Here is a 27,960-nt window from a genome sequence, read left to right as displayed (position 1 = left end):
TGTAATATAGGATAGGTAGAGTTTTTAGTTCTGAAATATGATAGGCTTTGGGTGAATTTTGAATAGTTGTAATCTCCTAGAACCCTCTTTGTAACCACGGTGTTCCTCCGCCATAAGTGAGGGTAATTAATAAAATTAGAAGTATTTTCGCTAAGGATGGGAAACAAGGGAATGACAAATTTCGAGGATGAAATTTTTATAAGGAGAGGAGAATGTAATAACCCCCAAAAGGGATATAGAAAATTAGTGGAGTGATTCCCAAAAAAATAATAATAATTAATTAATTAATTAATCAGAATTATAAAGAAAAAGAAAAAAAATAATTAAAATTTATTTTTATTTTTATTAATAAAATATATTATTATTAATATTAATTAAATTTATTATTATTATGATTATTATTATTATTATTATTATTACTCTCCTGAAGCTAGAAAGCTTCAGGAGGTTTGTCTATTTTTATTTTGTTTCTTCTTTTCTTTCTTCTTCTTCTTCTTCTTCTTCTTCTTCTTCTTTTCTTCTGTTGCGTGCAGACACTCTCTCTCTCTCTCTTCATTCTCTCTCCCTCTCTTCTTGATTTCGTGACGAATTTTCGCTCGATTGAAAATCAGAAGATACCGCTAGACTTCATTCTCCACTGCCGTCATTTCTACCAGAGCGGATCAATGGTAGGAGCCTTGTAGACGTATCTCCTAGGGTAAGCCAATTTCCCATTTTTCTTTAATTTCTTGCAAATTATAAGCTTGATTAACGAACAGACACCACCACGAGAATCTATGGGTGATTCTCTACAAGTCTAGTGGGACGGAATTCTCGTGGGGTCGTGGGCAAAACCCCAAATTTGGGGTACGAGGGTTATTAAGCGACTTATTTTTAATTAATTAGGATTAATTTAGAAATGCTAAAATGTTGAGCATCTGGAGTTGAAGTAGAACTTTCGGAATATAAGGCTTGGGTGAGCACCGCGGGGGTAATTTTGAGACTTGTAGGCAAAATTTAGAAAATTAAGTGGGGGTGTCAAATATTAGTTTAAATGTTATTTGAGGTATATGGGGCCTAGCGAAGGCTAGATGGGTAGTATTTTGGAAAAATTAATTAATTAATCTAGGAAAAATGCAAATTACAGGAGTCGAATTTCGGGCACCAAGGGCATGGGGTTTGGGTCCTAACGAGACTCTCAGTAAGTCAGGTAAGGGGAATAAATTATAAAAGTATTTTTAGAATTACTGTGTGAATTAATACGTGAAAATGAGCATATGATATTTTTCTTGAAAGTTATTATGATATAAATATTAGATAAATTGTGTGGCATTTGAGTAATATTAAATCGTGATGCTTTGCAGTGTGAAATTAACATATTATGAATATTGGATGAAAATTGTGTGGCACATGACATGTGTTGAAAATTATGAAATATAATGATGTGTATTTTCTGAGAAAATATTGAGATGAGAATGATTGATGTGATATTTATACGTGAGTAGAAATTATTTGCATGAAAAATGAGTATTTTGGGAAATGAGGAAATATGTGAAATATGATATATATTATTATGAGATGATGAAATGTGCACAAAAAATGATGAGAATATTAATATTAAATTGATGAGATATGCTGAAATATGATTGATGATATGCCAATACCGCACAATAATTGCGGGTGGGTGGTATTCCTTTCCTACTGATGCCGTTAGGGAGATATGCTTAGTACGGAGACTATGTGTGTGTGTGTGTGAAGTTCTTACTGATACCGTTGGGGAGGTATGTTCAGTATGGAGATTGTGTGTGCGTGCGAAGTTCCTGCTGATGCCGTTGGGGAGGTATGCTCAGTATGGAGACTGTGTGTGTGTGTGTGTGAAGTTCCTACTGATGCCGTTGGGGAGGTATGCTCAGTATAGAGATTGGGTGTGCGTGCGAAGTTCCTACTGATGCCATTGGGGAGGTATGCTCAGTATGGAGACTCTGTGTGTGTGTGTGAAGTTCCTACTAATGCCTGTTGGGGAGGTATGCTCAGTATGGAAATTGTGTTGCGAAGTTCCTTCTGATGTCGTTGGGGAGGTATGCTCAGTTTGGAAATTGTGTTGTGAGATTCCTACTGATGTCGTTTGGGAGGTATGCTCAGTATGGAAATCGTGAATGTGTTGAGAATTGGAATTATGTGATTTAGTGTATTATGTAAAGTACATAAATGTGAATTTATGTATACATAGATATGTAATGAGTTAAAATGAGAAATAATTATGAGAAATGAAAGAGTGTGTGTTTTATAAAATAAATAATTGAGGCGAAGTGAAACTCTCTGCCTGAGGGCTTACTGAGTAAGGTGAGTGCTCTGATAGGTATCGGATGTGGCCATTCCTGGCTACGTAACGTTATAGGGCAGAGGGAAGCTACCTGTATGAGCAAGTAATCTTCCTTATTCTCGGGAACTTCGCCGGTAAATATGTATGGGAAATAATTGAATTTGAAAAATGATTTTAAAGCTTATAAAAGCTTGTATTGTATATCTATATGATTATGAGAATGTGAATATCAGTGTATTTTCTCAGATAAAATGTTGTTTTGAAAAATAAAGCATGTTATAACTGAACTCATATGGCCACACACTGTAAATAATTTATTCCTTTTTACCGAGACGTGTCTCACCCAAACTATCTAAATTTTTTCAGGGAACAAGGATAGGCTAGGTGATAGAACTCCGTGATCATAGGGAGCTGAGACCCTAACACACAGGGTGAGTTTTTGGATTAGGGGATGTATAATTTCCCCTAGAGTTGGGTTGATTTGAGTTTGTGATGGTGATGTATATATGTGTATGTAGATACTCTAGGTATTGTATTCTGTATAATGTAATTATAATATCTTCCACTGTTAGGTTGTGATAATGAAATGACCTTTTACCCGATATCCAATGCGGGTCTGGTCGTATGAATGGTAGTAGGGTTGTTGATGTGGCCGATTTGTGAGTGTTGTGGATGAAGAGTGAATATAAATTTATTTATGTATTAGTGGAAAAAAAAAATTGTACAAAAAAAAAATCAGGGCGTCACAAGTGTCCCTATATTCCAAGTTGTTTATCTAATCCTAATTTCCTGAACTAACGTCTTTAATGAAATCTCCACTGTCAATCTTAAAATGATATAATTGAACCTATGAGAAAATCTGAACTCACAATCCACCAACACAACATATTTGTAGAATGGGTTGTGTATATAATTATATATTTTTAATTAAGACTTTTTTTTTTTTTTTTGAGAACTCATTATTGCTAGCCGTTTGATCTCCCCTTCATTCAATTCAATCTTATATAAGCCTCAATTTAAGGCACTCATAATGAGAATGGGCAAAATAATGTACATTTAACAGAAAGTTTTAAGTATTAATTTTTCAATATTACGATCTGTCTTTTGATAGTTAAAAAGTAAAGATGCAAAAGTGAAAGCAAAAGAATAGTTTCTTAATAAAATAAGTGTAGTACAACACTTATTTATCAAACATCACACTTTTTCTTTCTGCTTTAAATAATGGTACTATAGATATAATACAATACCCACAAAGCAGTAAGTAAATAAAATAGTTATATTTAAAAGGTAAGTGTAACCTTTATGAAACTAATTATCATGCATTATCAAATAAACTATACACTTCCTCGAGCGTAAATTCATTAAATATGAAAATGTATGTAAAGCATATACTAACTCTTTTTACTTCGTGCAATGCATATGTTTCTCTGATGTGTCTATAATAAATACACTTTGCGTTGAAATTTTCACTTCGAGCTTAGTGAAATTCTAACATTTGCTTAGGAAGTTAAGCCTAAACTTAATTTAAGTCAAATGGGCTAGCTAGGACCTAAGGATAAACTATAGATTATTATGCAGAAAGGAAGAAGTACGAAAATGGGGTATACCTATTACCCATGCAAGTACAAGTGAAAGAAAGGTGAAGGGAGGGATTGTGTGCGTTAGATGGTATTAGGGCATAGCCATAGGGGGTGAATTAACTGAGTGGGTGACATGAATTTTCTTACATGTATCACGAGCAGAGAGAGAGCAGTAGACTTTTCACTTGTTAATTTACTGATCCAGACTCTAGGCCAGGGTAAATGCCAAAACCCAAAAGGAAGGAAGGAAGAAAGGAAGCTTTCCTCATGGAGGATGGGATTTGATTGCCAATATTGATTGTTTAATTGTCAGCACGTACGTACAACATTTGCCAAAGTCCCCTTCACGAGAATGACCATTTCCCCGCCCACCCTTGTTTTCTTCCCCACTCTTCCTTCTGTTTGTCCTCTTTCCCTCTTGGAATGTGTGCTTTGATGCCCTCTCTCTCTCTCTCATGAACTTGTTCTTTAATTATTTAACATCAAGTAGATTTGTTCACCATGCATTGGCCCGAACAAATGAAATCTGCAAAATCATTGCCAGACTTTCTTCAAAGCACTTGATAACATTTTTTATTTCATCAATAGTACAAAAACATGCATGATTCCAAAGCAAGCCAGAGAAAAAAAAATTGAAAAAATGGAAGAAAGAGAGATTAAAAATTATAATGAGAGGACAGAATCCCTTTTTTTTCATGGTCCATGCTGCACCAGAGAACAGATATAATATAATCTATCTTTGAAAATTTTTTCATCATCCAACCTAGCAAACATCTCCTCTCTTGTCTCTCTGAGAATTAAAGATGCTATTTAACTCAAAAATTAAAGACCCAATACTCCTTTATTCCTCCATATAAATATATATAATATAAAGTTTTTGCATGAAGCCCATCAGGGTTTTAACTTCATATAATAATATTCTACTTTATACACCAATAATCTAAATAACAAAACATGAATTTAATTTAAACGCATAATAATAATGATAATGATAATAAAAATATAACAGTAATGTAATTTGCATCAATTTCTGAATGAGAAGCCGGTGGGCATATTCCAAGGTACGCATGGGATGGAAATTTTAAGTAGGGGTAGCGAAGTGAAGAGATGGGTTGCCTTGATGATCATCATATCAATTGAAATGCTGCTGCTCTAGCCATGGCCAAAACCCAGATTGATCATCAATGCCGCAAAACATGTTGATGTTGCAAAAGCTTTCTTCCTTGACAGCCGTTGGATCAGTAATGATATTCTTGTGGAGGTCATGAGGCCTTGATGATGGTGGGCTTTGGAAGAGTTGGGCCACCCCTGAAGGCCTCATGGATGAGGATGAAGGGAAGAGAGGTCTACTTGTGGTTGTTGGGTTGGTGGACAATGGGCTGTCAATTGCAGGTGTCCTTGAGATGTCCAACTTAATATCAGAGCTATTCTCACTTCTATTGCTACAAGAGCCCTGATCAGTCTCTTTATTGAGGTTGATTGATTCAGTGGGTTCTCTGCTTTTCAGAGTCATTATCTGCATCCATTTATATTAAGTAAAAAATATATGCATCAAGATAGATGAATGAAGCAGGCATATGTTACTCACTTAGCATGAATAATAAAAATAAATTATAAAAAGAATTGGTTGATTAAGTTTTTTCATATATAAAATGATGGCAAGGGAGCTAGCTAGGTAGCTACCCAAAAGATGCAAGAGAGATATGATCTTGTGTCATTCAGAGCCATACATGACTAACAATATACCCTTTTGCTTCAGGCCATGATCAATCAATCCCTCAAAAAGTGACACAGGACACAAAAAGAAGCTTTGATTTGCCAAAAACAATTATGAGTCCATGCAGTTTTCCAACAGAGAAAAGAAAAATAAAGGTTTCTTCTGAAAATCATGATCCAAGAAAAGGTCAAAAGGCACAGGTCTCCATAATAGGAGAAAAGAAGTTCATGATTCCCCAACTTTATTCTATATAATTAAAATCAGCAAGATCCCTATTCTGATGCAGGACTTGAAGTCCTTATATATATATAAATATATATCCCACATGACCCATCAAGCTATAGATCGATCCATCCCCAGAAAAAGAAACAAAGAGCATTTTACATTTCTAACTAATACTACAATATGACATGAATTGATCAATGATATTCAAGCTGAAATTTCAAAGTTCTCATCTTTTTGGATCGAACATGTGTATGTATCAGTGTATTTTAGTATTTACCTCGGCACGAAGTTTCTGGTTCTGGGCTTGAAGGGCATCATTGTCAGCTTTGATGGCTTCAAACTGTCTCTTGAGGAGATCATAATCTTTCTCGAGTTGCTTGGTCTTCCACCTTGCCCTCCTGTTCTGGAACCAAATGGCAATCTGTCTTGGTTGCAGGCCCAGGGCTCTAGCCAGCTGCATTTTCCTCTCGGGCTCCAGCTTGTTGCCCAACTCGAAGTTCTTCTCGAGGGTCTTCACCTGTTCCATGTTGAGTCTCCTCTTCTTCTCCCCTGTGCCCTGTGATCCATCATCCGATAGATCATCCTCCCCGTTTGTATCTTCACACACTTCAACCCCTGCTGAAAATGACATGGAGGATCTCTTCCCCCCCAAAAACGATGCAACGCCTCCTGCACCCACCAGCAGTACCCACAATATATTTTTATACAGAACTCAAGAAACTAACAGTTGAAACTAATTAATTAAACCCATTCAATATTTAAATTAAAAGCATATATCTATGCATTTATGTTGATGAGAGAGAGAGAGAGAGATGGAAAAGTATTTATGTACCGTGGAAGTGATCTTGTAGCCGGGTGCAATTAGAGGTAAGATTGATTGGGTTGAGGGAGGAGGGAGGTTGGTGTTCATGGTGATCTTCATGAGGAGGAGTTTGAAGCATGAAATTGCTTGGGAAAAAGGCCATTATCCCAGGAGGGCAAGTCATGACCTAGCTAGGCTGCTTCTGCCACCTGCAACATTATCATTCCTATTGTAAACTTCATCTGGTGCTGATGATGATGATGATGATGTTCTACGAACTGTCATCTTTAGAGTTTGGAAGAAAGAGCTAGAGATGAAGATAGATCCACACTACTCCAATTTGACAGATATTAATCAGAGAGGAGGATCAATGGGGATGAAACTTGACAGATCATAAAGCAGTACAAATCTTAATTTATTGGCATTAAAAACGAACAAGAATTTCTGAAAAACGAAGGGAGATCGATGAACAAATTGGCTTGAGGGATTTATAGCTTATGCAGCTTATCAGCTCCTATGTAGAGTTCATGTTTGTGTGTGTGTGTGTGTGTCTGAGAGAGAGAGAGAGAGAGAGAGAGAGAGAGAGAGAGAGAGAGAGAGAGAGAGAGAGAGAGAGAGAGAGAGAGAGAGAGAGAGAGAGAGAGAGAGAGATGTGTGATTCTATAGTTCTATTTCTCTTTAAATGAAGTTGGAATTTTTTTATTTATATTTCTGATAAGTTTCACGACTTTTTTAGCCAGTTTAAAAATTCAAATATAAGATCAACCCCTTTCCCTTGAATATGACCTCAGTAACTAACAGTAATTTTTTAAGCCTGCTCATGACGATAAATTCTTTACAAAAACAGCATAGGAGGCAATGAGAAGTAGAAGTAATAATTTTGAGTGAAATGACTGGTTTTAACATTCTCTATTACCTAGAAGAATTTCAATGTATTTATGGAAAGTTTGGTTTAAATATTTGTGTTAGGAACCTGTGAGCATCCAGATCAAAGTGACACCAAAATTTTAACGTGGTTCGGTCAATAACAACCTACGTCTATGGAGCACACACCAAATATTCACTATTACCGGAAAAATTACAACTCTCACACACACTCTCTCTCTCTCTTCCTCCCTTCTTCCTCTCTGCTCTCTCTGAGCTTCTCTGTACTCTCTCTGCACTATATTTTACATCTTCCACACCCTCTATTTATAGGGCTTGGAATTTAAATCACAATTAAGATAAAATTAATCATGAATGGAAGTTACAATGGAGAGGTTTAATGGTGGATAAATACACAGCGTTTCTGACTCAACTCCTAGCTTGCAACGCGTCTCCAGCTGTGTCTCCTGGCTGTCTTCTGGCTCCAACTCTAACAATCTCCCACTTGGAGATAAAGACGCCTCCTCAACCAGTATCATGAATAAATGATGTGCTCAAAATATGTCTTCAGGCATGAAGACCAACTAAAATTGAACACAACTTCAGCTTCTCTGTAGTCACCATCTTCTTGTCTCCTCGATTCTTGCGGACTAATCTGATGGCTGTCATCTTCACAACTGGTGTAAAAATGCCGGTGTAGTCAATCCCTTCCTTCTGCTTAAAGCCTTTGACTACCAACCGAGACTTGTACCTTCTGGAGTCGTCATGCTCCTCTTCGATTCTGTACACACACTTGTTGTGAAGGCCTTTGGGCAACTCAGCTAGTTCCCACTTTCTATTGGAGGTGAGGGACTTCATCTCATCCTTCATCGCAAGCTTCCACTTGCTCGTATCAACCACCTAACATGCTTCATCATAGCATTCAAGATTTTCTCCATCGGTAGGAAGTAAGTAATCAATATACCTTCTGTTTGGTACATGAGACCGAGTAGATCTCCTAAGCTCCGAAGCTAGAGTAGGAGAAGGTGGTGCGACGATCTACTCTACTGGTTCCTCCACCTAAGGATTCTCGGTATTCTGCTGTTGTGTCCCCACACATTCTGAGTGGACTAGTTCTAGCCTCTTCTTCTTTGGGGCATCGGTGTTTATTTGGAAACTAACCCTCTTCTGTTTCCCGACTATACAATCCTCACACATGTCAATCTGTACTGAAATAGACATGGAGGCATTTGAGGTTAGAAAAAGTATTCTAATTTTCTTACCTCGTTTAGTACACCCTTTGAAACTTTCCATTCATCACCAATGAATTTCATCGTGTATCCCTCATCTGCCAGCTGACCAACTGAGATCAAATTCTTTCTCAGGTCTGGAATATACCTGACATCCTTCAACTTCCATACTGACCCGTTTATATTGATCTTCACAACTCTCTTGCCGGTTACGTCGCAAGGTTGATCGTTGCTAAGGTACACCTTACCATAATTACCTAATGTGTACCTCTAGTCAATCTCTGCAGCATGTGGCATGAAATGAGGCTCCGGAATCTAAGACCTAAGACTCCTGCTTGCTCTCCAAAAAGCAAATCAACATCTCATCATTTTCACAAGCAATATTTGCTTCTATCTTTGCCCTCGTTTCGAATTCTTTCTTCTGACTCCTACACTGGTTTTTATAATGACCAGTCTTTCTATAGTTCCAGCACTCAATAACTTTTGTGCTCTGGGAACCTGTGTCCTGAGTACCTCTAGGATTTCTGGATTTAGACTGTCTAGGCCTAGATCTGCCGCGGTTGTTTGATTGTCCATTCCTATTTCCTTTGCCTCAACTCTCCATGTTCAAGGCTGAACTCGAAATGGAGCCATGGTTCGACTGCATTCTTATTTCCTCCGTCAAAATCATGCTGACTACCTCATCGCATACAAGCTTCGATTTTCCTTTGGAGCTACAGATGGCAGTAACGACACCATTCCAACTTTCAAGCAACTGACTGAGAATCGGTAGAGCCTGAATCTCATTGTCAAATGTTATCCCGACTGAGGCGAGTTGATTAGACAACTCATTGAAGTTATTCAAATGTCTGCTGAAACTTTCACCTGCAGAAATGTTCATCGTAAATAGTCTTTTCATGAGATGTACCTTGTTTGCTGCTGAAGGCTGCTCGTACATATTAGAGAGCGCATCCTTCAGAGACTTGGTGGATGTTATATGCTTGATATTGAACGCCACAGATTTCGACAACGTTATTCTAATGGCTTCGAGGGTTTTTCGATCAAGCAACTCCCACTCATTCTCGCTCATGGATGTTGGCTTACCCTTCAATGGTAAGTGCAATTCCTTCCCAAATAATCTTCTATCTGCATCTTCCAAAAACCAAAATTGTTTCCATTGAACATTTCGATTTTTGAACTCTTTTCATTTGACATCTCAATTCACTAATCTATAGATGGAATAAACTCAAATGGATAGCTCGGTTGGATCCATACTGATCGAAAACCCTAGAAATGGTTCAAGTCGCTCGAAAAACGAACGCAAAATGACTTCGAAAAGTTCAGTCAAAGTTTAGTCAAACCTAGTCAAATTTGGTCAACTCTACTGACGTGGCACCTACTGACGTGGCATGGGTAGGCCAATATGATGACGTGGCAGGGTGGGACCCACCTGCTAACATCGCCATGGGGTCTACTTGCTGGTGTGGCACCTCCATCTAACGTGGCACTCACTTGCTAACGTGGCCCTCGCTGATGTGGCGCTGAGGCGGAGGGACAGACCCGGGTTAGGAACCGGATCTTGGGTTGATCCGGTATGAATCAGATTCCGGGTCGGATCAGGTTGCTTCTAGGTCGAGTCGAGGCGGATCGGGCGAGGAAGAAGCGTCCAACACTTGCAACGTGTGCAGCGCATGACCGGCGCGTGGCGAAGTGTCCTGCTCCAACGAGGCGCATGATGGTGCGTGAGCCTTCGTCTGAACTCCGTTGGAGCTCCGACTTGCACCCTTCTCTTCGTTTAGGCGAGCTGAATGCGATGGTGGCCTCAAAACGCAGTTTTGATCAACTGGATAGAGCTCTGATTTTGGGATCACTTATGATCTGGATTTCCTACTCCAACCGAGCTCTGATACCACTTGTTAGGAACCTGAGAGCATCCAGATCAAAGTGACACCAAAATTTTAACGTGGTTCGGTCAATAACAACCTACGTCCACGGAACACTTTTTCTAACCTCCAATGCCTCCATGTCTATTTCAGTTACTACAAGAAATGACGACAGCAATATCTGACATCAACGACTTGGTCACATGAGCGAGAAGGGATTCAGGGTGATGCACTCAAAGGAAAAATTGAATGGTCTACAGTTAGTGCAGATTGACATGTGTGAGGATTGTATAGTCAGGAAACATAAGAGGGTTAGTTTCCAGATAAACACCTATGCCCCAAAGAAGAAGGGACTAGAACTGGTCCACTCAGAATGTGTCTGGACACATCAGATGAATACTGAGAATCCTCAAGTGGAGGAACCAGTGGAGCAGATCGTCGCACCACCATCTCCTACTCCAGCTCCGGAGCTTAGGAGATTTACTCGGTCTCATATACCAAACAAAAGGTATATTGATTACTTACTTTCTACAGATGGAGGAGAGCCCGAATGCTATGATGAAGCATGTCAGGTGGCAGATACGAGCAAGTGGGAGCTTGCGATGAAGGATGAGATGAAGTCACTCACCTCCAACAGAATGTGGAAGTTGCCTAAAGGCCTTCACAACAAGTGGGTGTACAGAATCGAAGAGAAGCATGAGGGCTCCAGAAGGTACAAGCCTCGGTTGGTAGTCAAAGAATTCGAGCAGAAGGAAGGGATTGACTACACTGGCATTTTTACACAAGTTGTAAATATGATAGCCATCAGATTAGTTCGCAGGAATCAAGTAGACAAGAAGATGGTGACTACAGAAAAACTGAAGTTGTGTTCAACTTCGGTTGATCTTCATCTCTGAAGACATATGTTATGAGCACATCATTTATTCATGATGCTAGTTGAGGAGGCGTCTCTGTCTCCAAGTGGGAGATTGTTAGAGCTAGAGCTAGAAGATAGCCAGAAGGAGCTGAGTTGGAAAACGCGGTGAAATTAATCTCACGCGGTGCAATTTATATCTATTTATCTCTCCGTTGTAACTTCCATTCATGATTGATTTTATTTTAATTGTGATTTAAATTCCAAACCCTATAAATAGAGGGCTATGGAAGATGTAATTGTGTGTGCAGAAGTGTGAGAAGCTCAAAGAGAGCAGAGAGGAAGAAGGGAGGAAGAGAGGGAGAGGGAGAGAGAGAATTGTAATATTTTCCGGTGATAGTGAATATTTGGTGTGTGCTCCGTGGACGTAGGTCGATATTGACCGAACTACGTTAAAATTTTGGTGTCACTTTGATCTGAATGCTCACAGGTTCCTAACAGCTTGACAGTAGATGATAGAATTCAGACACAAAAAATATTGATGATTTCGACTTGTGATTGTTGCGTGCAAAGAAGCCAGTAAAACACCGATCACATTCTTTCTTTGGGCGAGTTGGTTTTAAAGGTTTGGCATCGGGCTAGTGTGGTGTTGGGGATTCTTTTTCAACGGTTCCTTCCTTAGAAAAACATAATTGCAAACTGGTTCCACCATGCTTGAAAATCATCTATTAAAGGTATTTTAATCGGTCTGATTCCGTATTTGATTACATGGTGCCTCTGGAATCAAAGATGTAAAGCGAGAATGGAAAAAGTTTACCAAAGTGTGGATCGGATGTGGAGAAGTGTTCAATACTGGGTTAGTTCTTTAGTTGAGAACTCTAATTTTTTTTTCGAAAATTGAAGATATCAGACATTACGATTTTGAAAGAGTTTCAAATTTAGCATCAGGGAGTTTGCACAAGGCCTAGAAAAATTATCTCGTGGGTTAAACTCCCACTATGGTGGATAAAATTTAATTGTGATGGGAGCTGTAGGGGCAATCGGGGTACTTCGGGAGGTGGAGGAATCATTCGGGACTACCATGACATGGTGAAAGCGGCTTTTTTGAGCTATTTTGGTAATGGTACGAACAATAGTACGGAGTTAAAAGCAATCCTAGAAGGAATTCATTTATGCAAACGATTTCATTATTTTAATGTGATTATTGAAAGCGATTCGAGAATTGTTGTTGATTGGTTTCGAAAAGGTACATGTACCTTGTGGTATTTTTGGGATTTTTGAGAGGACCTTGTAGCGGAGTTAGAAGGAGTGAACTTCATGGTGATCCATCAATATAGGGAAGGCAATAGTGCGATTGATTTTCTCGCTAGAAAATGAGAAATGAGAAACAATATCATCTACGAAGTACAACATCTTTTACCATGTTCTCTGAAATGTATCCATTAGATGGATAGGTTGAGTCTCACTTCCTTTCGTCATTAGTTCATCATTTCGATTTTTGTTCGGTTGGTTTAGATTTTTTGATTTTAGTTTATTTTTTATGTTTATTTTTTGTTAGGCTTGTTTAGATTTGTTTCTTATTTAGTTTGGTTTAGATTTGTAGTCCTATTTTGGTTGGTTGTTGGTGTTATTTTTGAGAGGCCTTTAATATTTATTTTATTTATAATCTTCCAATGTTTGTCTTATAACCACGATATTCCTCCACCAAAAGTAAGGGTATATCAATAAATAATTAGAGTTGTCGCCCCACTTTCTAATAAAAAAAAAAAAGCTTACAGTAATTTTAAGAGTGATGTCACGTACACTTCTCTATTGTCAGACAAGGGGTGGTCTTGCTTTTTCTGAACAATATACAAATAGGGTACAGTTGTCCTTAACAAATATAAATTTTAAGGGGGCAAACCCTTTTCCAATGCAGATTGATTCCCTCGTTGAAGGAGAGGAAAACGGGGGATTAGGATTCATATTAGTTTTATGCTGCTTTAATTAATCACTGGGTGACTTAAACAAAAAAGAAACTTCACTAATACGTGCATATACATATACACACACATATAAATATATATTAATGGAGAGTGAAAAGAGTTGGGGTTTGTTAATTAATTAGAGAAAGAGATTGGAATTGAATGCGTGATATGTTATAGGTTGTTAAGTGTTTTGTGAAGCGCTGTGGGTGGAGGTTGCTTAAGAAAAAAGGGAAATGAGTTGGCTGTATCTTTTAGGCTTATGGGGATGGAATTTGTATTAATTTGGGGATGTGAGAGAGAGAGAGAGAGAGAGATGGGAAGGAGGGGCAGGAATCTAGGGGAGGGGAGGGGGTGGGGATGGGGTCCGGGAAGGGGGTCAGGGGCTGCTACCTAACCCACCAACAGGTATCGTGCAAAAGGACGAGCCTCTTTCCCATCCTCTCTCCTCTACACATATCCTAACAATTGATGGGCCGAAGTGCAATTGAGTCATTTGGGTCATTGGATGAATGGGTGGGCGATGTGGGTGCATGTGCCTCTCACAAACACGCAGAGAGAGAGAGAGAGAGAGAGAGAGGGGGGGGGGGGGGGGGGAGGATGAGTGGGGAGAGTTAAATTTGTGACGCAACCTGTTTTGTTAAAACTCAGAGAGGGAGCTGGTGTAATTTGTCTGTGTGCCCCTCACGTCCATCCCCATCTCACTGCTCCCCTCCAGATGGCCCTCCTCGTGTCCTATCCTCCCCCACTCCTCTCTTTCCTTACGCTTTCCTCCTTTTCCTTTCTCTCTCTCTCTATCCATTGTGGAGCTTTCAAGAAAACAAAAGTGAAAGGGAACCCTCCAACTTGAATCCTTCATTAAGCAACAGCACTAGCTAGTCAGTGTCCGTCAGCCTATCGGATTATGAATCCTTCATTGAACATTAATAAATTCCCATGGCTTTGAATTGGGTTATATCACGGCTAGCTATACGTGCCATTTTTCTGCCCCCTCCAAAATTTTCCACTCATCCTTTTTCTGCCCTTTCTTTGAACTGCCCACACACGCATTTGTGATTCCCATGACAGAGCAGCCATGTTCTCCTCCCAGCTGTTCTAAGGAGAAAGAGTAGTTTTACTTGCAAGCATATATATATATATATATATATATATAATTAATATCCATTCAGTCCCACATTATCTTTGTGAGTAATTCCAAAGCTAGTATAAGATCATCTTAACTCTCTTTAACACCTAAGTTTTAAGGATGAGTTCTCTAACATGCTATCAGAGCAGGTCCTTTAGCTGCTTAGCTCCTCCGTGGGCTGGACTTCTCCTTGCCTCATTTCCCCTATGGACTCAAAGAGGAGTATTAATGTCCATCCAGTCCCACATTATTTCTGTGAGCAGTTCCAAAGTCAGTATAAAATCATCTTAGTTGTCTCTTCTTAACACTTAGGTTTTGAAGATGAGTTCTCTAACACACACACACACACGTGTGTGTGTGTGTGTGTTTGTGTGTGTGTGTGAATGAAAGGACACAAATTTAATGACTTCAAATATGTGACAAATACATAATATTATAAAACCTAATTTCAATATATTCTTACGCATCAAATAAATATATTATTTGAAAGTACAAATTTTCTTCTTAAGTTTTATCCAAATTTATATAAATTTAAATTACATACTCTCAAACACAAAGTAACTTCTCAATAATTAATCTCGTGAGAAAAGTGAAAAATATCATGTTTGCATCCTTTTACTTTTTACTTCCACAATGACCAACCATTCAATCATTTATTATTAAATGAAGTGTAATAATAATTTCATTTAAATTATTCAAAAGATACTTATCATGTGTCTTGAAAGCTTAAATTTCTAAACTTTAATTTATATTTGTGTGAATTTTAATTAAATACAATATAAAAATTATATTAAGTTTTATCAAAATCTATACAAATTCAAATTCAAAATATGAAATCTATCCTCCCATCAAACTTCAACATATCACCTATACTGCCTAGATAATAACCCGACTCAAAGTTAAAAAAATACGAGAGGGTCTAAGCTCAAATAAAAAAAATAATTAAAATACATTATGCATAAACTCTCATTAGCATAATAAGGAATAGGGGAAGCCAGGTGGGATGCACGAAACAAGGACTGCTGATTTCTACAATTGCCACTTCCTTTTTCTCCCGTTTAACAGATTCTATTTTGACATCACACGAAAACAGACAAATAGGAACTAACCCATCCCCATGAAAATTATTATATATGCGTCCAACCTATTGGGCCCAAAAAGAAAAAAAAAAATAGCTTTTATGTTAGCCACAAACACACACACTGCCACCAAAAGTGTTTGGCAATTGGTCAGTCCATCCATCCATCCATTCGTTCACTGTCTTGAATTGAGAGTGCGATTTTGACACACAATGAAAATGAAATTGATTATCGCCCTACCGCGAAAAAGGTGAATGTTAAGAACCACCAAACTTAAAAAGTTTAAATGGATAAATTAAAAAGGAAAAAAAGATAATAATACCTCTTTAGATTCAGTGAAACAACATGTATTTCTCTTGAATTTTCATAATTTTTTTTTTTAAATTTGTGAAAAACATAAATTTATCCTCAAGTTCTAAAAGCTTGAATGTTAAAATCGGAGGAGTCTAAAGGTGTACTTGATACACATGGGTGAGCACCAACTTGATCTAAAAGCTTAAGCCCATTGAGTTTTGAGCTAAACCATGTATATAAGCACCCATCAAACACTCACTTTTTCCAATGTGGGACAAACTTCACAAGTGGAACTCTTAACATTCTCTCCCTTGAACGGAAGTCATCTCCCTTACAGGACAAATTCTCTAATAGTTTGCTCAAATGAGTCATCTTATGTGTAACGACCTGCTTATCTAACCATACTTTTTTTCACACAATAGTATTTATAATAATTCTAACATCCTGCTAAACTATCATAGCCATGATCAACTCGGACCCATGGGTACAGAGGATATACCTGTCATACATCTATAATACCTAAGCAGCGGAAAACACAAATCACATACATGTCATGCAACAACGGGCACAATACCAGAGTTCTACAGAATCTGTCATATATATACAATCATCTACAAAAGTCCAAAAGTATCCTAGGATCTTAATCCCAAAAAAACCCATCTAACCCTAACTTATCTACTTACCCTTCTGACAAGGTAGCTCGGTCAACTTCTACTGCTGCAGGACTTTAGCTGCTCTCCTACCTGGATTTCTTAAAATATTTGTATGCTGGAACGAGACACCTCTCAGTTAGGGAGATAAATTAACATCAATGTGTGGTAACATGAGTATTAATGTAATATAAACATGAACTGTACTTAATTGTATAACATGTAAAACTGCCTGTATAGTTTCTGAACAAAACATGATTTGACATAACATAATATATCATACTAAATTCTTGTACATGTAAATCATCTTATATAACTGTAAAATACTAAAATAATGCTCAGGATGGATAACTGGCTGATGTCATATCTTACCCCCACATGACAAGGTTATGCGACTTAAAGGCGGGCCCTAGCAATAATTGGATGGCCGACCACGCTAAGTCAAACATAAGTTTATAAGTACGATGATCTTGCCCCACCTGGTCCGGACTGCTAGTGGGACACCTGCACTACCATGAAGCCACATCGTCTGCCATCTCCCATACTCTATCTGAGATGTATGGTAGCACTAACATAAACATAATCTTGAACATATAGTTACAGTATTGTACTTCATGAAACTAAAATAAATCATCTGAGTTCTGATAACATATAATACATTTCATAATACTGATACATAATTGTTTCATATTTCATAAAAATATCTGACATGATCATATTTCTTGAATCTGAACATAACATACATATTTACGGCATTTATGCCAACATAAATCACGACATCTGTGCCGGCATATCGTAACTTGTAAATCACAGTATCTGCGCTGACATATCATATCGTATAAATCACAGTATCTGCGCCAACATAAAACATAACATATTGAATCTTGATATTTCTGCATTATTAACGTATTATTTAAAAAACCATAATTTATGTACTGTTTTTATGATTTTTCTGAAAAATATCATAACATGCTTATTCTGAGAAATCATAATATTTCGGTATAATATAATTTCATGGAAAATCATATTCATACCACACAAATGTGAATATTATTCTAAATATAAAATCTAAATTGAAACCACTCAAATGTATAAAATTCATTTCCCTATTCAACAACAGTATTCTCAAACACTGTACCATATCATACGTAATTTCTAAAAATAAATGTTGTATAATAATAAATAATTTCATGAAAATGCTAACTTGATTTATCCTCTTACCTGGCTTATTGAGAAGCCCACAAAATTAACAAAACTTGCTCTTGTAGTGTTCCCAACTCAACACCCTGAAATTCACATTTTTCCCACAAAACTCCAGTATTATCTCACCTAATACATTTTTCTCAGTCTAGAAATACCAAATACCTTATAAAACTTAAAATAACCAACTTACCCAAATTTTAGAATGGTGCCCAAGTTAGCCTAACCAACAATCTACTCTAGTAGATTTGTAGAGAATCTTCCCAAGAGTAGCGTGGCGACTTTCGATCGTCCAACCGGCAAAGGACGAAATCAAAAATATAGATAGAAGGTAGAGGAGACGAAATTCTAGAGAGAGGAGTTTTTGCATGCAATTCTTGCTGGAAACTTGAATTTGGCATATTTATAAAGTGCGGCCTCGTCGACAAGACACGTCACCTCGTCAACAAGTCCAAGTTGGGAGTTCGTCGATGAACTCATAACCTTCATCGACGAGCTTCAAGCTCTGATATAACCCCTCTCAATTTCTCTTCGTCGACGAGACACGTATCCTCATTGACGTTCCCAATAGGACACTCGTCGACGAGTATTCTATGCTAGTCAACGAGTCCCCGCTAAATCCCTTTCTAAAAATCATTTTTCTCTCTTTTCTTTTATTATTTAATTACTGTAATTATTCGGGTCTCTACATTATGTATCTCGGATTATATTCCAAATGGCGCCTCCAAACCAATCCTACCTCCCACGTCTTAACCCAATTTGGATCCATCTTGACAGCCCTTCTTAGCCTTGGTCACACACTCCCACACTTAGCGTTATGAACCATCAGCTCTAATATCATTTGTTAGAACCAGATTAGTCCAAAGGTGTGTTTGATACACATAGGTGAGCACCAACTTGACCCAAAAGCTTAAACCCATTGGATCTTAGGCTACACCATGTATATAAGCACCCATCAAACACTCACTTTTTCCAATGTAGAACAAACTTCACAAGTGAAATTCTCAACATTGAACACTTATGACAAGTTTTTTTTGCTTAAATTAAATTTATTTTGATTAAAATTATTTGAAAAAAGTTCAGGTGGAACTTTATTTTCAAAATTGATGCATCCCAAAAAAACACTGGCTCATCCAACATTTTTTAAGTAAAAGAAGCTAGATAATCCAGCGTCTTTTGTTTTGGGCAAGGGTCACCACCCACTGATGCGTGGCAGCTAAAACACGCTATTCCAAGTAGCATTTTATTCGGTTAAATCATTTCTTCCTCCTTCCTCTCTGTCTACAATTCGCAGAAGAGACCGAGAGCCAAGAGGGGGGCGCCAACTTGACATGAATTAGAACTTGTAGGTGAACTTTGGGTTCGAATTGTATGATTAGGCACAAGAACTATTGGTTAGAATCCTCATTGCCAAAAATGTACACAAATCTTATTTTAACTCGGCACAAAGGTTGTCCTAGGAGCTCACGTCTACGTAATGAGATAGACGTAAAAGAAGGTAGGAAGAAGAACACGTGTAACACATGTAATAAACTGAAACATAACTGCACAAAGTGTTTGAGAAGAACCGTAGTTGGGGATGAAGCTGGCCCACCTCATTGAGTGATCATGTCGTTCATAGGCAAATTAAAATCAGGAACCTCATTATAAGATAATCGGAAAGTTCACATCGATCACTTACCTTATTTATAGAATATGTTATTACCTTCTATTATTTCATTTAGTTAGTGACTGTATTCAACTTTTTTTCTTTGCAGCATCGATCCAGGGATGAGAGATCCTTCAACCCCAATGATAAGTGATCAGCATCGGTCCACCAGAGCGTGGTTGGACGATCATGCCAAGCTGCTATATTGTCAAGGTGACACCCAATTTTTGGAGAGATTGTATGATGCGGATGACCGCTGTAGACACCCCAATTTGTTTGGAGCTTATATAAAAAAATTAGACAAAAAATTTATTTCATAAAATAAAGGGCAATAAACATTTACATTGAAAAGAACAAAAAAATACAAAAAAGAAAAATAAAAAATTCAAATTCTCCAATTTCATGTTGGCACTGCACCTACACACACTTACAAAGGAAACAATTAAGAAATCAGCAATAGAGATTGATTGATCTTTTTTATTTATTTATTTGATTGATCCATTTTTAAAAAAAAAAATTGATTGATCAAATTTAAATGTTGATTTATGCTGATTAATACTCCCAAGCCTATTAATGAAAGTTTTTTAAGAGGGTCAGGGCACGCATGGAAGAATAAACAATTAGGAAATCAATAATAAAGATTGATTGATCTGTTTTTAATTTTATTAATCTGTTTTTTTAAAATTGATTGATTAAGTTTAAATGTTGATTTATGTTGATCAATGCTCCTAAGCCTATACATGGAAGTTTTTTTTAGAGGGATAAGACACACATAGAAGAATAAGTTGTTAGAAAAACAACAATAAAGATTGATTGATCTGTTTTTTGATTTGGTTGATCAAGATTTAATATTAATTTATTAATCAAATTTAATAGTGATCAATGCTCCTAAGCTTATAAATAGAGGCTTTTTAAGAGGCACAGACACAAACATTCACACATTCACTAAGACACAATCACAAAGAGAAATCGTATAGGAAATTATGAGAAAATCAAAGAGCTCTGATCGAGGGTGAGCTATAGAGCTTGGGAATTGGAGATATTTTGAAGGAAAGGGAAGAATTCAGAGAAGCTTAAGCAGAGGCAGTGGGAGTTCGTGAATCAAAACTTGAAGATTAAGGACTGCAGAGAACTAGAATCAAAGAAGGATTGAAGGACTGACATTGAACTTGAAGAAAGGAGTTGAAGACTAAGGTTGGTTTCGTTTTTGTTTTTGTGCTTAATTTTGTTTTTTAAATTATACAAATTTTGGAAGATCCAATGATTTGAGATGCAAAATTTTGTTCTAAAATTGACCCGTTATTTCGACTTGTTGACCCAAGGTCCGACCCATTTGATGGGATCTAACCCATTAAACCGTAACCCATGACCTGTTGGACTGGATCGATCCACTAACCCACAACTGTCAGGGTTGGATCTGGGTCCATTGACTTGTTGACCTAATTCTTAGCCCAATATCCAAAAATAAATTGGGCCCAACCCAAATAATTTGTTCCAATTTAATTAGTTAGTTTAAGCCCAGAATCCCAAAATGAATCGTCCCAAAATGAATTGGGCCCAACCGAATTGATTTTTGCCAAAATTTCAATTTATTGATTGTTTAGCTCCTAAGAAAATTTGGGGGAAACTTTCTTGAGAAAATCCAATAAAACCAAAAAAAAAAAAAAAAAGGGTTAACACGTGGGAGGGTCAACTCGTTATGGTAAATTTAAAAAAATAAAATAAAATAAAATAAAGTGAAACATGTGTCACCACTGTGGATGGACACATAACCCACCAAGCCCAACTAGATTGATCCCGATTCAGAATGGTTCAACTTGTCTGATTTATGAACCACTAGTTTTTTAAAATTTTGACTTTGATTTTTAATTGTATTTTAATTTTTAAAATTTGGGAAAAATAAAAAAAAAATTAGGAAAACTATTTTAAAAATTAGGAAAAACAAATTAAAAATATTTGAGTTATTTTTGACTCAAATAATAAAAAAAATTAAAAATTAAAAAGCCAAAAGAAAGAGAGAAAAAAAAAAAAGCCTTTAAAAATCTTTAAAAAAATTTAGAAAAATGTTGAAAATTTTCAAAAAAAAAATTTATAAAATTTTGAAAAAAATTTGGGAATGTTTTAAATACTTTTTTCCTTATTTTTTTTTGATTTTTTTTGTATTTGCATCTCAATTATTTGACAAAGGGTAAAAAGATATTTCATACCTCACCTATATTAGTTATGAGGAAGGGGGTTTTATCTAACAAGATCCCCTCATTTGGAGGTCTTATTAGTCATTCCAAAATCGCACTATGATTTTCATCTTCCCTTTAAATTTTTATTTATTTATTTATTTTTAAGGAGTTAATTAAAGACCATTAGATTCAATTTAGTGATAATTCATTATTAATTAGGTACCGTTTGTAGAACGGGTGTGTAAGAGGTGCTGATACCTTCCCCTTGCATAATTGAACTATCGATCCCAATTCTAGTTAATGCATATTGAGACTACTAGTTCCTTGACCTAAGATTAGTCTAGAAGACCAATCAACAAGTAGTAATTAGGTAATCTAACCGTAAATAGGAAAATAATAAGTTAATTACGACTTAATAAAATTTATATTAATATTCCTCGCCATTCCAGACCCTTCTCCGGGATGTTGCGACAACCGCATCATTGATTGGATCCGTATAGCATGATTCTACAATTTATATCGGATAGGCCACATCAAGTTGGATTGGCATTTGGCGACGATATTTGTGGAGCGCTGGAGGCCGGAGACATGCATTTCACCTACCCCACCACAATAAAAAATGGTCTTTTTAGTGACAAAAGTATTAGTGATGAAGCAAAAATCATCACTAATAATGCGCTATCAGTGACAAAGAACAAATTCGTCACTAATAATTAAGTCATTAGTGACGAAACTCGTATCCATCACTAATAATGAATTATCAGTGATAATTTTTGTTTGTCACTAATAGTTTCGTTAGTAAAAGTAGATTTTACCACTCAAACTATTGTGCAAAAATATTATTAACGATTTATCAGATATTAGTGATGAAATTTTTTATTACTAATACTCTATTAGTAGTGACGTTGTCGACCATCGCTAATAGTCACATTAGTCACTGGTGGAAAATCATTTGCAGAAGCATTGAAGAGGTAAATTCCATCTTCGAAATTCAAAATCCCTTTGAAGAAGCCGGAACTGATTAATAGGGAATTAGGATTTGCTTTCTCGGATATGGAGATGAAAAGAGCTGCTGAGGATCTGAAGTTTGCGTTGGAGCTTAAATTTATTTCTGCAAGGCCATCTATCGATGTCCTTCGGAGGCATATTATCCAATCTTGGGGTCTTTCTGAAGTTCCAATGATAAGTTTTATGGACAACTATCATGTCTTGTTGCATTTGGTAAATGAAAATGAGTACATTCATGCATGGGCACGAGAAGGAAGATGGGTGGCAGGGTGCCAATTTCGACTTTTTAACTAGTTCGTGAATTTTGATGTCAACAAGGAGCCATCGATTGCATCACAATGGATTTTCTTACCAGGTTTGCCTTTACATTTATATAGACTGGACTGTTTATAGAGTTTTGCCACTAGATTTGGTAGATTTTTGGGTACGGATAATGCCACATTATATAGAACACGAACCAATGGTGCAAGATTGTGTGTCGAAGTGGATTTGTAGAAGGATCTTGTGGAGGGCTTTTCGTTGGTGGTAGGAAAAAAACTAAGTTGGCAAAGGGTAATATACGAGAAGAGGAGTTTCCATTGTAATAAATGTTGTAGGCAAGGTCACACTGATGTGGTATGTCGGTTTGGAGTAAAGCCTAAAGATAAAAGGAAGGTAGGTATAAGGAAGGAGATAGATGGGATGATTTGGAAAGAAGTGGGTAGAAAAGGAAATGTGATAGTAGAAGAGGAATGTCCTGTTTTGCGGATTTAGGATCAGAGGGTGGAAGGAAAAAAAATGAAGATGTAAGTGATCCTTTGAATGTGAATGAGAAAAATAAAGAAGTTGTGAATGAGGTTAGTAATACGAGTACACATAAAATGGATGAAGTGACTTGGTAAAGAAGAATAGTAGAGAGAAAGCTAAATTTTTTTAAGATTATAAGTCAGGTGTGTTAGGGGGGGTGGTTGTTCTAGGACTGCTTGGGAAATTATAGTTTTTGATGAAGAGGGGGGGGGGGGGGAGAAGTTGAAAATGATAAGGATGGGGAGGAGTTTATTGTGGAGGAGGTGGATGAGAAAGAGGGGGAAAAGGAGGGTGTGGTGTGTAGGGATAATTATGACGTGTTATCTGAGGAAGATATGAAGGTTTGCATTGATACTCAAAAATAATATTGTTCTAATCCAAGTAATGTGTCAGTGGGTGTATCGGAAGGAAGAAATAAAGAAGATAATGAGAAATTCTAAGAGGGTTAAGGCAGTGCCTCAAAAATTGAACTTATGATTGACAAAGTTATATTTTTGAATGTAAGAGGGTTGGGCACGTCGAAGAGGAGATTAAAACAAATTTTGAAAGATCAGAAAGTTTCGATTTTAGCTATTTCCAAACCTTTTCAAGATGTGGAGAAGATACAAAGGTGGGCGGTGTATTTGCAATTTACTAAATTTTGTTCTAATGTAGAGGAATGTGGGAAGATTTGGCTGTTCTGGAAAGATAATGTTTAGGTTGATTGGATGGGTGCTTCAAATCAATGTTTGACAGTTTTGTTAACAGATGATAGAGGCTCTCTACTTTTTACCTTTGTGTACGCTAAATGTTATTATATTGAGAGAAGAGAATTATGGGAACAACTTTAGGGGATTTCGAGGTTTGATGTGGCTTGGTTTATTATGTGATATTTTAATGTAATTCGGTAAGATGAGGAAAGGGTGGGAGTTCGACCTCGCTTGAGTTCGTCTATGGCTGAATTCAATGGTTATATTAATAGATGTGATTTATTGGATCTCATATTCGAAGGAAGTTAATTTTTCTTGTGTAATGGTCATCAAGGATTGATGAGAAGTTGGGCGAAACTTGATAGGGTGCTGATTAATAATGTTTTTTTCTATAAAATACAGTGAAGTTAAGACATCATTGTTGAAAAGAAATACTTCAGATCATTCTCCTATCATATTACATTTGGGTGCGAGTATGGAGAGGTATGGGCCAGTGCCTTTTAGATTTTAGAACATGTGGACATCGCATGGGAATTTTTTGAAAACGGTTGAAACATCGTGGAGAGAACATATAGTGGCGGATTCAGGGTTTTGTAAATTGGTGGATAAATTGAAAAGGCTAAAACAAAGGCTTAAGGTGTGGAATCAAAAGACTTTTGGTCGTGTTGGTGGTATCTTATAAGAGTTGGAGGAAAGGGTAGAAAAATATAAGAATTTTGAGTAGGCAGAGTACTCAGAATCAGTTGAAGAAGAGTTCCTTGTTTCTAAGGCTGAAATTGAGATACGGTATAGAAAGGGAGAGACAAGGCTAGCGTAGCAAGCAAAGAAAAAATGGCTAACTGATGGTGACCAAAATTCAAACTTCTTCCATGTAGTGATTGCGCAAAGAAGGCGTAACTCTTGTGTGAATTCAATGGTGCTTCCTGATGGTTCGGCGCTAGAAAATATGCAGATGGTTCACGATGAGGCTGTGAATTATTTTGAGCAATTCTTAGAGCAGAATAGTTCAGTGCAAAGGCCAAATCTGGACAGTATTATCCAATCAGTGGCTTCTGGGGATTCTAAAAGACAGCTGAAGGAAGAACCGACTAAGGAGGAGGTATATGCATCTATTTCTTCTATTTTTATGGACAGTAGCCCGGGACCGGATGGTTTTGGGTCTTTTTTCTATCTTACCTGCTAGAAGATTATTAAAAATGATGTTATGGAAACAGTAAAGGCGTTCTTCAAAGGTGATATGTTGCCTCAGTATTTTTATTCCTTTTATATAGTTATTATTCCAAAAGTAAAGGATCCTCAATCTTTTGAAAAATTTCGCTCGATAAGCTTTTGTAACATAATCTATAAAATTTTCTCCAAAATCCTTGTTGACAAGCTATCGTTGGTGATAGGTGATTTAATATCACTTGAGCAAGGTGCTTTTGTGAAAAGGATGAGTATTTTTGAAAATATAACGCTTGCTCAAGAGATGATAAAGTTATTACATAGGCGGGTGAGAGAAGGCAATATGATGCTAAAACTTGACATGAGCAAAGCGTATAATCGAGTGGAGTGGCAGGTGGTAGGTCAGATTTTTTATGCTCTTGGTTTTCCAGATTGTCTTTGTAAGTTGATTCAAAATTGTATTTCTACTCCATGATTTTCTATTATAATGCATGACACTTACAGGGGTCTCTTCAAGTCAAAAAGGGGTTTGAGGTAGGGGGATCTGTTCCCCATATTTTCATCATTATGGAAGAAGTTCTTTCTAAATTAATTCAAAAAAAGATGACTGAGAAGCGGATTTTACCATTTGTGCATCTGAGTGGTGCTCCTATTATATCGCATTTAATGTACACGGATGATGTTGTTATATTTGCTAATACTGGTAAAAAATCAATTAGACAATTAATGGAGGTGATCAAGGAGTATGAAAACTGGATTGGCCAAATAGTGAATAAAGATAAATCAGCTATTTTTTTCTCAAAGAAGTTGGGTGCTCATAGGAAGAGAGAAATTCTACAAGAGACTAGTTTTATTGAAGATAAATTTCCTTTTACGTATTTGAGAGTGCCAATCGTGGATGGTAAATTGAAGAACTGTCATTTTGACGTCTAGTTTTGTTGAGATATGTGCTTTCAAGCATGTTAGTACATTTGTTAGTTGTTCTAAATGCCTCGAAACTGGTGATAAAAAAAATACAAAGCATGTTTGCTTCTTTTTTCTAGGAATTTAAGGATGGGAAAGAAAAAATGAAATTGAGGGCTTGGAAGAAATTGTGTGATCTTGTGGAGGAGGGGGGCATAAGAGTAAGGGACATTTCAGAAGTGCAACAGTCATTGTTTATGAAGTTTGGTTGGCAGTTATTAACACAAAATTCTTTATGAGCTAGATTTTTTAAAGCTAAATATGTTAAAGGAGGACATATTGCTCTTTACAGGCCACATGGATGGGATTCTTCTTTTTGAAGGAAAATTCTGCAATGTATGTCTGAGCTATTAAGTAAATCTAAGTAAAAGGTTAGAGAAGAAGATGTAAAATTATGGTATGATAAGTTTCTGGATTTTGGACCTTTTTTTCAAAATTTCTAGATGGTACACATTCACATATCAGATTAAAAGATTTGGTTATTAATAATGTGTAGGATGTGGAAAATTTGCAAAAGATTCTGGGTTTTAATAAAGTGGAAGAAGTGATGGAAAGAGTTGAAAAACTTAGAAACTCTTCGGACATCCTGATATGGCTCCTGGAAAAGAATGGTTACTTTAATACAAAGTCGGCATGAGATATTATCAGAGTTAGAGCTCCAAAGTTTGATTGGGAAAAGTGGGTTTGGAACAAATGGTTACCGATGAAAATTGCTATCTGTATGTGGAAGGCTACTTTTGAGTGCTTAAGCGTTGATGAAAAGATAAGAAAGGTGGGGGTATCACTTGCTTTGACATGTGATTGTTGTAAAATGAGGCAATCAGAAGATGTGGAGCATGTTTTGAATAAAGGAGATCTTGCTGCTGATGTATGAAGGAAGGTGTCGGTAGAGGTAGGTGTACCTTTCCTTATACACCAAAGCTAGAAAGAAATAGTCCAAATGTGGTTTAATAGGACTTCCCAATACTCTCAATTGGAAATATTGATGGACTTGATTCCTTGTTTAATAGGACATGTGTGGCTAGAATGGAGGGAAAATTGGAGAGTAGTACAGATGTGTGGCTGTCCATTAAGAATTGGGTGGGGGTTTTAAGTAAGAATATGACAATTATGACTCATTTAAATGATGCTAATATTCGGATATTATAAAATCTATACGTGCAAATTATGAATAAAAGGAATAAAACTATGCAATGTGTGAAATGACTAAAATCGAGGCAAGGGAGGTTGAAACTAAATTTGGATGGGAACAGCTTAGAGAACCAAGGGCCGGAGGGTGGTGGTGACATCCTATTGACCTTATTGGTCATATCCTGTTTTGATTATGACAAATACTCTGGTATTTAATGGTTGATGAGTTTGTGTGTAGGACCAATTAGAAGTATCTTATGGTGTACGCACATGGCACATGAAGTGAAGACCTGAAAACCCTGAAAAATTTTTCATGTTGTAATGTAATTTAATCCTTTATTTAAGTCTGAAATAGTAACATAGGAACGTGATCTGTAATAATTAATGTCTTACCTGCATGGTAGGATGAATAAGCTCAAGACCATAGATGGACCTTAGGATCGACCGACGCCAAATTTTTAAGATTAATTCTCAAATGCCTTGCACTGACCTTAGGACCCAAAAATCTGCATGAAAAAGTTTCCTATTACATTAAAAATAAACATCACATGAATAGGGTCTGTGTACAAAGAAATAGAACTGAAATACATTAAAAATGTATGTTCGGTCGACCGTACTTCACAAGTATAAATCTATCAATCGACCGA

The 27,960-nt window shown here is 36.8% G+C and overlaps 1 protein-coding gene across 1 annotated transcript; it reads right to left on the bottom strand.

Moving 5' to 3' along the window:
• Nucleotides 1-4,704: 4,704 nt before the first annotated feature.
• Nucleotides 4,705-7,306, bottom strand: LOC131144867 (homeobox-leucine zipper protein ATHB-13-like). Its single transcript, XM_058093782.1, has 3 exons — nt 6,657-7,306; nt 6,102-6,493; nt 4,705-5,398 (listed from the first exon to the last, which is right to left on the bottom strand). The coding sequence occupies exons 1-3, from the start codon at nt 6,808-6,810 to the stop codon at nt 5,015-5,017; spliced, it is 930 nt and encodes a 309-aa protein (XP_057949765.1). The 5' UTR covers nt 6,811-7,306; the 3' UTR covers nt 4,705-5,014.
• Between the last annotated feature and the right edge of the window lie 20,654 nt (nt 7,307-27,960).

This window comes from Malania oleifera, chromosome 12, assembly GCF_029873635.1.
Source record: "Malania oleifera isolate guangnan ecotype guangnan chromosome 12, ASM2987363v1, whole genome shotgun sequence".
In the NCBI taxonomy this organism is placed as follows: domain Eukaryota; kingdom Viridiplantae; phylum Streptophyta; class Magnoliopsida; order Santalales; family Ximeniaceae; genus Malania; species Malania oleifera.
This window is presented reverse-complemented; position numbering and strand designations above follow the sequence as displayed.

Excerpts from the sequence above, each read along its gene's own strand:
- LOC131144867 (XM_058093782.1), bottom strand. The coding sequence starts at position 6,810 with ATGACTTGCCCTCCTGGGATAATGGCCTTTTTCCCAAGCAATTTCATG. Across the intron at positions 6,494-6,656 it reads GCTACAAGATCACTTCCACG|GAGGCGTTGCATCGTTTTTG; the intron begins GTACATAAATAC and ends TGGTGGGTGCAG. Across the intron at positions 5,399-6,101 it reads ACCAGAAACTTCGTGCCGAG|ATAATGACTCTGAAAAGCAG; the intron begins GTAAATACTAAA and ends AAATGGATGCAG.